The sequence below is a fragment of the Cavia porcellus genome, unplaced genomic scaffold, assembly GCF_034190915.1.
Source record: "Cavia porcellus strain 051 isolate PalLab524CR breed Dunkin Hartley unplaced genomic scaffold, mCavPor4.1 scaffold_1, whole genome shotgun sequence".
Taxonomy (NCBI): domain Eukaryota; kingdom Metazoa; phylum Chordata; class Mammalia; order Rodentia; family Caviidae; genus Cavia; species Cavia porcellus.
Window position 1 is genome coordinate 141918906 of NW_026947484.1, and position 17145 is coordinate 141936050.

The window sequence follows — 17145 nt, forward strand, 5'->3', positions numbered from 1 at the left end:
AGAATGAAAATGTTAAATGCAATGTCTTCTTAAAACAGGTGTACTACCATGAACTAATTTTATATAATATAGGGACACTATCAAAACTTCTCATTCAAAAACCTCTCATTTTTTAATGTGAAAGTCAGATATTATAATCCAGAATCTCAAAATTTCCCCACAATATTTAAGTGGCCTGTGGAAATTAACAATAACTCATATGCTTATCCCTCATCCACCATGTCATTGCTGCTTAGGCAATAATTAGAATCCAATTTAGTATGGCCTAGGTAACATAGCGTAAGATTATGAATGGTAATTGTTCTTTTGTTTTGTTTTTTTTTTTTTTTAACTTTTTATCCTTACTGGGGATCGAACTCAAGACCACCTGCTTTCAAGGCAGGTGCTTATGCCGCTGAGCTAAGTCCCCAGCCCCTTGAATGGTAATTGTTACACTCAAAAGAAAATGCATGAATTTTAAAATTCTGAAGTATCTTTGAGGATGTCCTGTATGCCAAGTACTATGTTAAGACTAACTGTCCCTGCCTTGCTGGAACTTAAGTTTAACAGGGAAGAAAGACATTGAATAACGTATGCCTTGGTACATTTTCTGTTGCTATAGCAGAATACCACAGACTAGGTAAATTATAATAATCAACATTTATTCAGAACATGGTTCTGAGGCTAGGAAGTACAAGGACCAGATGGGGTTACATCTGGTGAGAGCATTCTTGCTGTGTCCTAACTCAGAGGAAAAACAAGTGAGGACTCAGGTTCGAGAGCACACTTTTTATAGCTAACTAATCTCACTATCAAGGCATTAATCCATTCATGAGGGCGGGACCCTGGTGAACTAATCACTTTTTAAAGGTCTCATGTCCCAATACTGCCACAGTGGCAATTGAAGTTCAATATAAGTTTAGGAGGGGGCATTCAAATCACAGCATCACACAAAGATAATACTCCTTCTACAACTAGTGCTAATGGGAAGTACACAGAGCTTTGCAAGGACTACATAAGATACCAGGAAAAGTTCTCAGAGGAAGTGTCACCTCATATCATATCTAAGAAGAGGGTTGAGTTAACCGAAGGGAAGTGAGTAAAATTAGAGACAGAACATTCTAACAGTCCCAACAGAAGAAACAAAATATGCAAAAGCTTGTGGCTAAAAAGCATAGATCAACCTCAGGGAACTAAAAGGTCAATATGGCTAGAATGGAAACAGCAAAGACAGAAGAGGCATGGATAAAACTGGAAAAGATTTAAAATTTTTAAATATTTAGCCAAAACAGGTATTTAACCTAAAATGGCTAAAATGGCAAAGAAATATATTTACCTTAACTAACAAATACTCTGGAGAAAAACAATTCCAGGTTTGGTATGACAACTCAATGAAAATGCCCCTTTCCATTTATTTACTCTGCCATCCTAAGGCATCAGCCATGTCTCCCACACATGGTTGGAAGATACCTACAACAGCTCTAAGCATGACATTTTTACAAAGAAAGTAAAGATCGGAAACTTGCTACAGGTATTTTGCTTATGAGAGAGGGAAATTTTTCCCAGATGTCCTTCGAGCAGATCTTATGGGTTCCAGTAGTGAGGAATGGGTTACATGCCAATACCCTCTACTTCAAGTCTCAGAAAGCAATATTGGGCAGTCCTATTTCAAGAGATGGTCTTTATTTGGCAAGAAAGACAAGTGAAAAAAAATGGCTAGGTCAATAGTATTTGCACACATAAAGAACATATTTCCTTTGAAAATGCATCTGAATTACGTTTTAAAAAAACAGGTGGTCTATTTACTTCTCCCTTCTCCCCAGTTTTCTACTCTTTCTTTCTTTTTTCTTTTTTGGTACCAAGGATCAAACTCACAACCTCATACTTGCCAGGCTGGTGCTTATGCCACTGAGCTAAATCCCTGGCCCCTAAGCAGTCTATTTAAAGAAAAACATTAAATAATGATGCTAATACACAGGAGAAAATTCATCCAGAAATTACTTAAATGACTGAAGTTTAGAAAGTAGTGAAAGAGCCACAACTTCTCAGATAATGACACCCATAAAAAGGGGAATATCTACAGTTGTTTTTTATAAGTGTTTTATAAGTGATAGTAAAACAAAAATCACAGGACTGTTAAAACACTGTCAAACATCAAATATATTAATACCAACTGATTGGTACAATTAATCTGGGATGGAATGCTTTTTTCCAATTAGTTGTAGTTAATAAAACAGCTCCTTAGTAGACATTGTGGCTAAATCCATTGCGACCCTAAGTCCATTCTTCACATCCCTTGTCATCTCTCACTATAAAGGTCAGAAAAATTAAATCTATGCCCTCTCAATTTTCCTTATAGCTAGGAGCAGAGAGCATGTGACACAGTGTTCATTGAATGCAATTTTCTTGGAAGAGGGTGTGTGTTAAGTGGGGAAGTAGAAAATCTCTTTAAAAACAAAATCAAGTCCTTTCCTTCTGTACAATATCTTGAAATGGTAAGCCTGAGAAAAACTAACAGAATCGCAGAGACTCAATGCTGATGTATTTGAAGATAAAATCTGACAACTGACTTATGTTTACACATAGAAAAAAAAATCTCTTTTCAAGCCTCTGTTAAATCAGGTTATAGACTATATGATCGTACAAGTTTTGTTTGTTTGTTTTTTTAACTTTTTATCGGTACCGGGATTGAACTCATGACCGCCTGCTTGCAAGGCAGGTGCTTATGCCGCTGAGCTAAATCCCCAGCCCTTGGTTATAGACTATATGAATAAGGTAATATGATTATCTATAAAAGTAGTATGATTATCTGTAAGGGACAGGTAAGAAAAGGAAGTTTATGTCTTTCTCCTCTCTGTTAGTAGTAAAGTTCCTTTAGTGGAAATAAAGTTGATAAGCTTAAATATTGCATGGTTTTTCTTATATGAGAAACCCAAAATATAAATAAATTAAATAACAAAATAAAAGGTAGATCATAGGAAAACAGGGATATAGATCTTTTGCAAATGGAAAGGGGACTAAGAGATAAGGGGTGTAGAAAGGATTAAGATGTGTATGTATATGTACTAACTCCCCAAAAAGAATGTGCTTGTTATAAACTGCAAACATAGTTAAAAAAATAAATTTAAGAAATTTAATTTTTAATTATTTTAATTAATTATTTTTAATAATTAAAACCTGTGAAGGCCGAGTGTGGTGGAACACACCTATAATCCTGGCACTTGGAAGGCTAAGGCAGGAGAATCACTGCTAAATTCAAAGCTAGCCTGAGATACGTAGTAAATTCAAGGCCATCTTGGATTACACAACAAGACCCTGTTTCAAACAAAACTCTATAAGAGAAGTATATTTATAGTTTAGTGCCTGAAAAAGTACGCATTTCAGTAATGTTACTTTCAATGTTTTTTTCTAAAGATCTAAGACTACCTCAGAGGTCCATACTATGTTGTGTTGTAGTTAGGGTGATCTCCCTTCTCCTTCACAACTAAAAAAATGTTTTTAACTATTTTATTTCCACTAAAAGAACTCTAACAAAAATCATATTTTGTCTAACAGGTTAGAAAATACCAGCTGATAATCAGGAAAACACAACCTGATCACTTTACTCTAACACCCAACACCGTTAATTTAAGGGCCTTGAACAAGAGCTACTAAAATGTCTAAAATGTATAGACGTAACAACTGACCAAATTGGGATAATTTAAGCATTAAAATAAACCATGATTTTTAAAAATCCACTAAGTTCATGCTAAAATAAATAGCAGCCAGATGAGGTAAGGCAGGGAAATGAGAAAAAAAAATTTTTTAAACAGAATAATATTTTAACACTTGTGGAAGGAATTATAGAAATATATATAAATAAATAGAAATGAAAGCAAATTAAAAATATTTCAGAGATTACAGCAGTAATTCAGGCAAGAATCATCAATGAATGAAGAAACAATCAGACAAGGTCAAATTAAGAAACATCTTTAAAAAACACAAAAACAAAAACAAAAAATACCCTACCATGGAACTAACATTCATCAGCTGCTCCAGTTTAGATCTGGAATATCTCCCAAAAGCCTATGTGTTAAAGGCTTGGGTCTTCAACCTGGTGGCATTACTGGGACATGGGAGAATCTTTAAGGGATAAGGTCTAGTGAAAAGAAGTTAGGTCATGGGAGGATTGTCCTGGAAGATGCTGGAACTCGCCAATGTCCCCTTCCCTATACTGCCATGCGGTGAACAGACCTCTTTTCACACACACTCACACTATGATGATCATCAAAATTATGGGGCTAATCAACCACGGATCTCTGAAAACATGAGTCAGAGTAAACCTGTCCTCCTTTAAACTGATTTAATCTTGGTATTTGTCACTGTGGCAGAAAGCAAAGTAGCTAGCACTAACCTACACCACAAACCACATCTCCGAGGTCCTAGCTTGCATCAACCAATGGACATGTAATCAAATGAACCTGTGGATGATTCTCAAACCTAGCCTTCAAGTCTTTCAGCTATATCCCAGATATCACACAGCAGAGACAAATTCGTAACTCAAAGAAACAGATAATAAACTTTTATTCCTGACCAATTTTTAGAGTAATTTCTTATACAAGAAGTAACACTAGGGGCTGGGGATTTAGCTCAGTGGCATAAGCGCCTGCCTTGTAAGCAGGCAGTCATGAGTTCAATCCCTGGTACTGATAAAAACAAAAAAGACAAAAAAAAAAAAAAAAAAAAAAAGAAGTAACACTAATAGATTCTAATAAGACAAAAACTTTAATTTTCCTTATAACTTGTTGGACACATTAAATGAGCAAAAAGATGTTAGGTCTGGCACAGTGTGCTCACTGAATGCTACCTAAAATCAGTATAGCTTCAGCTCACCTAGAACTGAATCACTGAACTATGATAAAGAAATGCACAAAGTGCTATGGGAAGTACAAAGGAAGGGTATCAGTTCTGAAAGGTCATAAAAAGTTTCCTAGTCTTGGTGTAGGATTGATTGGGTTATGAAAGCACTCGAGGTATTTCTGCCTAAGAAAACCAATTAAAATTTAGAAGTAATGGATATCACAGTACATGTAGAAAACTAAGTCTGGTAATGAATAGAAAAAAAAGTAGGAGGTGACAAGAAACAAAGCTACAGAGGTTGGGATAGTTCCAGAACATACAAAGCCAAATATGGACCCTATGACAGCAGACTTTAAGCAGCATAGTAGGTACATATTTGAAAATTTAAGTAGAAAATTCCACTAAAGTGATATGGGACTAGGTTTTAAAATGGCAAAGCCTTGGGGAGGAAAACAATCAGGAAGTTAATACAACAGTGCAAGCAAGCAAGAAAAGTAACCAAGGGGAAAACAATTGGACAAACTATAATTTGAAAAATAGGAAACAAACAAACAAAAAAAACTGAGTGACTAACTGGACAGGCATAACTGAGAGACGAAAGAAAAAGATGAAAAAGATAGAAAGGTAGAAAGGTAGAAAGAAAGAGAGAGAGAGAGAAAGGAGGGGAGGGAAAGGGAGGGGAGGGGAGGGGAGGGGAGGGGAGGAGAAAAAGAAAAAGTAGATCATAATAGTGATCCAAAATTACTGTTTTAGTGGTTAAGAGAGGAGGAGAAATGCAGATCAACAGTTAAGAGGCTTACCTGGCTGGGCGGTGCATGCCTATCATCCCAGCACTCAACTAAGGCAGGAAGATTGTTTAAAGTGCTTAAGTCAGCCTGGGTCACAAAGTGAATTCAAGGCCAGCCTGAACTGATTGATAGTAAAACTCTGTCTCAAAAAAAAAAAAAAAAAAAAAAAAAAAACAACCATACCCAGTTAAGAAACTCAACAAAAACAGAGAAGGGAACAGTTTAGCTAGTTTAGCTAGTGTGGGATACAGTAGATTTACTCTGGGGACCTGGAGCTATTAAAACAGTTTAGGATTTCAGGTTTTATCCTACTTGATCCAATAAACCATATTTCTTCTATCCTGTATCTAAGAAGAAATGTCTGTAGCTGTCTTTGAAAGCATAAAACCAAAGATGATAGGTATGTATTTGGAAAGATATGTGCTAAAGCAAGTACTGTAAATGTTAGTAGTATTCCAGAGAGGAGAGAGGTACTGTAGGTTTTAGAATAGAACTGTCCAATAGAACTTTCTGAGATGATAGAAATGTTTAAAATCTGTACTACCAAATATGGTAACTATTGGCTACATGGGGCCACTAAACCCTTGAAACATGGCCAGTGGAAGTAAGGAATTTCAAATTCTATGAAGTTTTAATTAATTTAAAATGATATAGCCACACATGCCTAGTAGCCATTATATCCAATAGTATACCACTATGTAACCAGGGTTTACAGAATCCTGGATTCACCAGTGGCTGTTACTTTGAGTCTCGGTTTATCTTTATATAACAATGGTGGTAAATCTATGGTAAGTATACCACAGTTGGCTGTTTGTTATCAATGAAAGCTCTAAAACATTCACCATCACTGTATTAGGTACAAATAGCAATAGCACCTATTTCCTCACATAGATAAAATGAAATAAATAAAGCAAGACACACGATACTTCACAAATGACAATGAAAATTATTTCCTCCAAATGGTATTCATGAGATTAAAGACTACCACTCAGAGTCCGGAAGAACATGGCGGATAGATAGCAGCAGCCTCGGAGGCTCTCTGAGAAACCCCACTTGAAATCCAAGAATGGTGCTGGGCAGGAAGTCCTAGGCAAGGGGGATAATTCTTTGCTGACCCAGGAACGAACTAAATTAAGAGAAACCAACTGGAAACGCAATCCTGGTGATACAGCAGGAACCGATAAGGTCTCAGCATGTAAGCCGGACCCTGCACTACTAGAAACTGCAATTTGAATTACTTGCAGCCACTGTTGCATCCGGGTCGGCACAGCGGGGAGAGAGGTGCAAAAGCTCGGAGAGTGGAAAGCACTGGAAGGAGTTGGGAGTGGGACTGGCTGGGTGCCCTGCATCAACCTGCAGTGAGTGAGTGAATGGGGACCCTTCCATAGAGAAGGAAGCTTCAGCGGAGGACATACTCAGACCTGGCAAACTTCCCGGAACGAGATGCTGCAGTGACTTCAGTCACATATCCCCCTCTCAAGCCGGACTGGTGGGGAGTGCCTGGCCTGCGACTCAACAGGCTAGCCCAACTCAGGTCCCAGTGCCTGGAGGTGCACCCTAGCGGTGAAGCCTTCGGTAGGTTGACCTGGAGGGGCGGGCCGGCATATACTGCCCAGGTCTGTGTCTCCCTGGTGCGTTGCTGTGGGCGGGAACACCTAGCCGGCGCAATTCAAACAGACTGTGGCTGACAGGGAAGGAAGCTGGGCCTCCTATAAATGCTTAAATATAAGGAACAAAGAATATGGGAAGAGGGAGCAACAAGAAAGGCTCCTCGGCCCCCAATCCTGAGAAACATGCAATAGCAGACATGGCACCAATAGACATAAAGTGCTATCTCCAGAGCCTCATAGACGAGTTCAGGAATGAAGTTATTAATGACCTGAAACAAGACATAAGCAGAAGTTAGAGAAATGCTAAGCACCGCCCAAGAAAAAACAGATGGTGGAACGGAAGAACAGAAAAAATGGGGAGAATTGTTTGATGGAGAAGAGAGAGAGAAAAAGTAGAATACGTAAAGCAGGTTCAAAGAGACTACCAGGAAACTAAAACTCTATTGAAAACTGGCATAACAGCTTGAAAGAAACTAAGGACAGATTATCTAAACTGGAGGGCAGATTTGTAATATGGGAGCATGAAATGAAAAACTTAAAAATAACAAAAAAACAAACAGCAACAATACAAAAACTAGCAGATGATACAAGGATCTATAACTTAAGAATTAAGAACATAAGAGAAGAAGTGGGGACACAAATGGACTTCAAAAGCTATTCACAGAAATAATCCAAGAGAATTTCCCTAACTTAGCAAACGGTAAAGATATTCAGATATATGAGGCATACAGGACTCCAGCCACCTACAACCCAAACAGAACTACATCCAGGCATATAATAATCAAAATACCAGAAATCCAATATAAGAACAGAATATTAAAAGCCGTCAGAGACAAGAAACAGATCACTTACAAGGGGAACACCCATCAGAATTACAGTAGACTTCTCGGCACAAACCATCAAATCACGAAGAGCGTGGGGTGAAATAATTCAAGCTTTGAAAGATAATAACCTCCAGCTAAGATACATATATCCTGCACAGCTGTCCCTAGAAATTGATGGAAAAACAAGGTGCTTCCAAGATAAAGAGGAACTAGGGGAATTTGCAAACACTAATTCAACTCTACAGAGAATACTGCAGGATAGTCTAAAAAAGGAAAATACCAAGATTCCAGAAATAGTGGCAGAGAGGCCACAATGAATGGAGCAGAAAACGAAAGAAGACAAACTGACAACAAATGACAGAAAAAGAGCTCAACAGAAATGAGGCAGAGAAGATCGGATGGTAGGAACAGCTATTTTGGAGAAAACAAGACATCATAATAGCTAGTGCTGATTTAGAATCATCTTGTTTTGAAGTCCCATCAAACTTGTATTCTTCCGTCTCCATTGGTCTTAAAAGGTTGTATCTTATTGGATTTTATTATATATGATAATATAAGAAAAAATTTTATAGACAAGGAGTTTATATAGAAATCATTGTTCATTTTCTGTTAATTGGTTCTAAATACCCTGTAATAATGTCATTCTCTTGAATGGTTTTATAGTATCTTGATATGTTTGGTACTAGAGTATAAGAAGTTATACTCAAAGATTTCAAGGAAAGAAACACCATGGTAACTATTTTTATGTCAGGATATCTTGTGGTGAAACACTATTTTGCTTAAATGGTTATGTTTTGACCTGCGCTGTTCTGTTGTTATGCCCTCTTTTATCTCAATCCCCTTTTTTAAAATTATTTACTTTTTTCTTTTTATTTTTTTAATTAAGGGAAAGATAAATAAAAAATAGCAGGATACATTATAGTAACCTACTTTGATTTCCTATTAACTTGATTTGAAATCCTGTATTGCCCTCACTATCTTGTTTTGACTGATTTTCCTCTATTCTGCTTTGCTTGATAGTACCAAGTTCGAAAGTATAGGCATAACTGTGAAGACAATAAGAATCATTATGACGCCCATTCAGGTTGACTATTATTTTCTTTTAAAATCCTGTAATGTCTCCAATGCTTTGGTTTTATTCTTTACTGTTTAGTTCAATTTTATTATAACTGCTTATAACTTCTTAAAATAGCAAGAGGCAGTATGGTAACCATTGCTGATCACCTTATATTTTGTTTTTACATTATCTATTATGCCCATCCTTTTGATTTGACTCTGTTCTGATATGTCTCATTTGGTTTTACTCTCTTCAAAAGAAGTAATAAGAACTGTAGGAGTAATAAAACCCAAAATGTGTAACTGTCATTGTACAAAAGAAAAGAAAAGAAAGTGCTCTAAAGGTTATAACTGCATATATGTTTAAGTGTGTAAGATAGATAACCATATTCTGAGTGTTTTTTGGATCACTGAACAAAACTGTTTGCATTCTCACTGTTTGAAGGTCCACTTTATATGCTTCAATTTTGTAACTTGAACAACTATTTCTAAGATGAGAATATATAATTTATTAACTAGTGATTTCTTACTGTTTATTTTTTAAATTTTGTATTACTTGTACCCTTTTTGTTTTTTTCCTTTTTCTCCTTAAAAAAAAAAAGACTACTACTCAATAGAAAGTTGTTGTTTGAATGTTATTATTGTCAGACTTTATATGGTTATCACATTTAACATTAAGCCCACTGCTCCAGTCTGTTGAGATCTAAAACAGATCTATGAATCCTAATGTTATCTAATATACTTTATATATAAGCTTTTCAGTATCTTCTGAAATTTTTATAAACAGATCATATATTTTTAATCTGAGAAATTAATAAAAATGTTAACCAGAGACCTGTAACACTAGTTTTCATCACTGTAGTTTATCATTCATTAACTGATACCAGTTGAGTATAGATATTCAATTTAGCTTCATTTTTATCCTGTCTACATTCCTTCTTGCCCACAAAGATAGTACATACAAGGGCCTTATAAAGATCAGATTTTACCCATATAGCCTTTGAAACTACATTAAAAAAAAAAAAAAACAACTCACCCTTCAATAGCTGGAGATCTGTCAGGACGAGTACTTCCTCGAGACCTATATCTCCGAGTCAGTGGCAGCCTTGGAGGCCGACTTGGTCCCCAGAAGTCTGTATGAGTTTGGTGACCCCTGTCATTGGCTCTATTATCTTGGTCCAGTGGATTGCTACTCAGAAATGGTCTAAAATCTTGGAAGAACATTGTTGGATCCAAATGGTCCCACAGCTGGTAAAAAACAGAAGTAAATCACATTAGGAAAATGAACACAGGAATAATGAAGAGAAGAGTAACTTTTTTAGTATCTAAAATTCAGTAGCTCCAAAATAAATATGTTTCCCCAATTTCATGGGGGGAGTAGAGAGAAATCTTCAAAGCCCATAAAGTATAGGGGGAAAATGTTAAAAACTGAGAAAATTGATTTTCTTCATATAGAAGTAAGCAAGCGAATGGCTCACCCTATTCCTTAGCATTTAAGTTTATATCTGTATGGCTCTGACCAGTTTCCCCTTCAGAAATATAATTATCATACACTTCTGTCCTAACCATAATCAATCATTCAGAACAATATTATAATTTTGTGGTTTGTCACAAAATAATACCACATTTTTGCTAAGATTTAAATAAAATGAATATATTTATATGCTTGTTTAAAAAGGCATCCTCGCCACAAAGATGTCTGTAAAATATTTCACTTGGCTTGGCACCTGCATCAGAGATGGCCATGTTAAAGTTGTGCCACAGCAGTGTAGGGAATATCTGTTAAAAGCATCCTATGGTACATACTGTATTTTTATCACTAAAATAGGGCGAGACTGAGGGGGTTGAGTATGACAGAAGAATCATTAAGCAAAAGGTATCTGGGGAAAAAAGGCCTTAAAATAATCAATTTTATTTATCTATATCTTAGATAGCTCAAAAGACCTACAGAATAATATACTCCACCCACCAAGTGTATAATACTGATCGTATTTGTCTGTTTGCTTTCAAGTTTCAAGTCAAATAGAAAAGCTTATTATTTAGTGTATATATAATAACAAGGACACAAAACGTCTCAGCACATGACCTCAGGTCTTAAAAGTCCTCGTAACACCTCTATTCCATGCTCTTTCTTTCAGAGATCCACACTGGGAAAAAGACTCAGTACCCAATAGCATGTTAAGCTGATATGATTACAGACTCTACTCCAGTCTTACATCTACTAATAACTGGCTCAATCAACTCTAGAAGTTCTAGAGACTGGTTAAGTAGGTCAATGTTACTTTTCAATCATTTTTTTTTCAAGTTTTCCAGTTTTTACAGTTTTCTTCTGATTTTCCAAATGTTTCCTCCCCTTTTAAGAATACAAAATACACGTTGCAAAAATACAAATCCAGAATATAAAATTTACTCAGCTGTGATCACCTTCTACCTAAGTCTACTCTTATACCAGAGGTTGATTTGGGATGCAGAATTCCAGATTTTTAAATATTTCTGTTTATGTCTGTATGTACTTTTATGTATCTATACACACATATACATATTACACACACATACACTCAAATTTTTTTAAAGGTCATACTACATAGACATATACATTTATTCATTCAACAAATAATTCTTATGCATGTATCTACCATGACTTAATTACTTTTGGGGAGTTGCTAGACTCTGAACCTTGAACAAAATAGGTTTTTAAAAAAGAAAAGCCAAAAATTAACTGCTCTAATACATTTTATTCCTAAATGGAAAGAGAGACAAATCCCACTCACCCAAAAAAGGAAAAGAAAACTATATGAGATGATAAAGATAACCGGAGAGGAGGTGGAAAACAAGGCTTATATTCCTAAAAAGTTATTATCATTCTTTTCAACAGCAGCACAGAACAGGTGCTTTCCATTTTATATAATATTTAAAATTATAATATACCACGTTGATGCATGTGAAATACACAACAGTCAGGCTGTGTTATAGCTGTGCCATAGCATTGTAGGACTGCATGATAAGGGTGTTCCATTGTGTATATTTTTATCACTAATGGGGTGGAATAGTCTGAGTTTGGCAGAAAAATCCACCTTCAATCCCAGTTACGTAGGAAGCTAAGACAAGAGGATGCCAAGTTCAAGGACAACTTAGTGAAACCCTGCCTAAAAATAAAAGTATTGGGGATGTAGTTTAGTGATGAAACACTTCCCTAGCATGCAAAACTGGAACATTTGCCTTGCATGCAAAACTCTGGGGATTCAATCTCCAGTACCAGGGTAGAGGTGAGAGGAAACATGCACATATAAACAAGGTAAAAGAAAATAAAAACATGTTCATCTCTTGAATCGCTAAAGCTATGGTAATTCTTTATGCATCCTTCCTTTATCCTCCAGAAGCAACTACTACCATAAATATGTTCATTCTGTGGTTTTTCTTTATACTTATTCTATAAATGTCTATATTCCCAAATAAATTTCCCTTATGAATTTCTCTGGCACTTCCTTTTTTAGTTCTACATGTTAATGCATTTTGCTATTACCCACTCATTTGCACACATTTTATACCATAATTTTTAAGAAATCTTTTCTCATATCAATGAAAATCTGGATTTTTTTTATTGTTTCTAATTTTTGCTATTTACAAAGGCAGCTGTGAAGATTATGTGTCTTCTGATGAGTTTCTCTCTGCATTACTAGGGATTGATCCCAGGACCTCTGCACTGAGCTACATTTACACTCCTTTTTGGTATTTATACAATTACTGTATGATCTACGTATCTTCAACTTTACCAGGTAGTACCAAATAATTTTCCGAAATGGTATAATCATCTTGAGAGTGCTTAAAAGTTTCTGTTGTACTGGACTGTTTGCTTCCTCCAGTTTTTAACAATTTGGTGGGAACTTATTTTTTGTATAAAGGACAAATAGGACAGTTTATTTAAAATGCATATTCTTTGGCAGTATGACAGAAAGTAAATTTAATAACTGTAGTCTGCAGTGAGCCCGAAAGACTATTGCTACTACTTCTCATAGGGCAGAAAGCAAGGAATTCCTTTTGGTAAGGAATTCTCTCAGTTATTGTTTAGCTATTTGTCTGATTTTGCCAAATTTAGAATTCTTGGTTAGAAAGTTTCTCTTTTTCCTTTCAGATAAATGTTTGCATGGCTGCAGTGAACCTTTAACTATCTTCCAAAGTCAAAATAAGCTGGATTTAGGTACCCTATGCCAAGTTTTTTCATGCTTCTACTCTGCATTACTTTTTCAATGGAGTTTTAACTTAGTTTTCTCTGACACTGGTAAGGTTATCTTTGTTATTTAGTCACTTATATTTTATGTCTTTCATGTTTTTTGTACACTTTTCTACTGAATGGACTTTCCAACTAACTGTAGCAGCTCTTTATATATTCTGCATATTAATCTTTTGTCAATTGCATGTTAGAAGTATATTTTCCCAATTTTGGCTCACACACACATATATATGTACTGGGGACTGAACTCAGAGCCTTTGCACCAAATTGTAACCCTAGCCTCTTCTATTTTTTATTTTAAGACAGGATCTTAAATTGCTAAGTTACCCAGGCTAGGCTGGAACTTGAGAGATCTTCCTGCCTCAGCTTCCCAAAGTGCTAGGATTACAGGTGTGCCTATATATATATATATATATATTTAAACATATATTTTAATTCTCTTTTGATACTTCCTTATTGGTAACAGAGATGCAACTGATTTTTACCTAATGACCTTAGAAAACTTGAGGCCACTTCCACACCTGCTGTCTTGCCCTCAGACCCCGGACCTGCAGCATGGAGGGCAGGCCACTTCCACTCCTGTGTCCTGCCATCAGGGACTACCCCCCACCTCCTGGACCTAGTATTACTATTGATCGGCTACCACTCCTCCTTTCAGAACCTTGGACTGCATTGGATTAACCATGCTGGGCTGATGGGAGACTCAGCAACAGCCTCATCCAAACAGAGGACCTCAGCAGGCTTCTTTCAATGTGGTGAGTTTGCCCCTAAAATAGAGGTTTCCAGTGGGTAAACAGGAGCAATAGCAAAGCTCCCTCTAGTTGCAGGTCCTTGGAGAGTTTAGCAAGTGTGGATGAGTCCTTCCTCCACATAGAGAATATCAAGTGGGTTGAAGGGTATACCAATAAGGCCTCCCCCAACTTGGAGAAAATTAAAAGGCTTATGAAACACCCAGTGGCACAGTAGGGTCCCACCCTAAACAAAACATTATAGACAGGGAGATCTGGTGACCTAGTACAATCTGAAGACATAGTAACAATGGGAACTAAGTGTTGACTTAGGTCAATACTCCTAAGCTAGTCAGCCTAGAAAGAATATAGGACTCACCCAACAGGCCCTGCAGGAAAAATTCAGGTGACTGGCACTGCTCTTCATTGTGGTAACCAGCAATCAGACAAACATTAACCACAAAGTAGGACCCTAAAATATACACTACGCACAACTGAGACTAGTGGGATTGAAAGACCAAATATTAGCCCAAAAGGTGAAAATGACAAAATGAAAAAGCAAAATGCAATCTCAAACATCTAGACCATCAGGAGCAAGTACAGGAGACATTGAAATAGAGGACTTTAAAAGTCATACACCTGGGGCTGGGGATTTAGCTCAGTGGCATAAGTACCTGCCTTGCAAGCTGGTAGTCGTGAGTTCGATCCCCGGTACCAATACAAAAGAAAAAGACAAAAAAAAAAAAAAAAAAAAAAAAAGTCATATACCTGAAATCTCTGAAAAGATAGCAAGTGAAATAAAGAAACAAATCCATGCGGCTACAGAGGAAATCAAATTAGAAATAGTTTTTCACATACAGACAGAAATGACAACCTTAGTAAAGGAGTTGTAGTATAGCTAGAGAAAAAAATAGATTTTTAAAAATTACAAGAGCATAGGAAACTGACTGAAACCTTGAATGAACAATATAGAAAACAAGCAGAACCCATGAAACAAATTCAAAGAGATATTCAAGAAACAAAAAATTATATTGAAAGCTGGTAAACCGTTTAAATGAAGCTAAGGATAGAATTTCGGACTTGAAAACAGGATCACAAGTAGCAATCATGAAAAGATAGAACTTTTAAAAATAACAAAGCAGCATCAAATGACAATTCAACAGCTTTAAGATGATGCCAAGGGAAACAATGTAAGACTGACAGGCATCAATGAAGATCCTGGAGTCAACGCAAATGACATCGGTAAACTATTCACAAAATAGCAGAAAATTTCCCAAACCAGGCGGGGGGGGAGGGGGGGAGGGAGAGACACCTGATATACAGATAAGGCATATAGAATGCCAAAGAGTCACAACCAACATAAGTCCCAGACATTAATAATTAACATCCCAGACATACAGCATAAAAACAGAATACTAAAAGTTGTTAAGAGAGAAGACACAACTCATCTACCCAGGAAAGCCAATTAGAATCACAGCAGACTTTACAGCACAAAAGCTCAAGTTAAGATGTAGCTTGAAGTATTTCAAGTCCTGAAAGAAAACAACTTTTAACCCAGATTGCTGACCTCAGCAAAACTTTCAAATTTAAAGGAGAAACAAGATACTTCCATGACAAAGAAGTGAAGAAATTCATGTCCACCAAAATAACCCTAGAAAAGAGTATTGAGGGCCAGGGATTTAGCTCAGTGGTGTAAGCACCTACCTAGCAAGGGCAAGATCGTGAGTTCAATTCCCGGTACTGCAAAAAAAAAAAAAAAAGAAAGAGAGAAGAACACTGAAAGACATACCAGATAGAGATAAAAATCACCACAATTTCCAGAACAACAGAAAACCACCAGTCAGGGAAAACAATTAAATAAGGGGAGAAAGCAGTATTCCATGTAACAGGAACTCAGAAAAAAGCAGGGGGTAGCTATTGTGTTTGCGGGCAAAGAGAACTTCAAACCCAAAATACTTAAAAGAGATAAAGGTCACTACATACTTGTTAGTGAAAAAATTCAAGAGGAAGAACTAACAGCAATTATAAATTATAAATACATATGTACCAAATACAGGAGCACCCAACTATATAAGACAAATACTGATGGACATGAAAAAACCAAATACACAAGAACATAATTATAACATGGGACCCTAATACTCCATTAGTACATGTTTACAGAGTGTTCTACCCAACCACATCAGAATATACATTCTTCTCAGCTGCACATGGGACATTCTCCAAAACAGACCATATATTAGCCCATAAAAACATTCTTAAGTAAATGCAAAGGGACTGAAATTATCCCATGCATATTATCTGACCATAGCGTACTAAAATTGGAAATTAGTGGGAAAAGAAATTGCAAAACCTGCATAAATACATGGCAATTAAATAACAACCTTCTGAACAATCAGTGGATTACAGGTGAAATTAAGCAATACTTACAATTCAATGAAAATGCAGATACAACATACTGAAACCTGTGAGATGCAATAAAACAGGGAAATATATAGCAATAAATTGTCATATCAAAAAAATGGAATGAGCATAGATAAACAACTCAATGCTCATCTCAAGCATCTAGAAAAAGAGCAAGTCAAACCCAAAGCTCATAGAAGAGAAGAAACTGTAAAAATCGGAGCTGAAACTAAAAAAAAAAAAAATACAAGAATTAAAGAATCAAAGTGCTATTTTCTTGAGAGAATAAACAAAATTGATAAATCTCTAGCCAACCTTATCAAGAAAAGAAAAAACTCAAATTCACATAGTAAGGACTGAAAAGTAGAGAAATTACTACAGATCCCATAGAAATTCAAAAGATCATGAAAATCTTTGAAAATCTCTACTCACATAGGGTGGAAAACACATATGAAATGGACAAATTTCTAGAAATGTATGAACTACCAAAGTTAAATCAAGAAGATGTAACAATTTTGAATAACCCAATAGCAGCTATTGAAACTGAAAACATGATTAAAAACTTACCAACAAAGAAAAGCCCAGGTCCTGATGCATTCACAGCTGAATTCTACACGAAATTCAGAGAAGATTTGACGCCAATACTCCTTAAACTCTTTAATGAAATTGAAAGGGAAGCAATCCTCC

At 36.1% G+C, this 17145-nt stretch overlaps 1 protein-coding gene across 1 annotated transcript in view; it reads right to left on the bottom strand.

The window, feature by feature from the left end:
* Positions 1–17145, bottom strand: part of Rnf115 (ring finger protein 115) — an 88692-nt gene that overhangs the window by 23855 nt on the left and 47692 nt on the right. The window contains exon 4 of the mRNA XM_063256858.1: positions 10133–10344. Within this exon, the coding sequence (XP_063112928.1) occupies positions 10133–10344 (212 nt within the window). The remainder of the gene's footprint in view (positions 1–10132; positions 10345–17145) is intronic.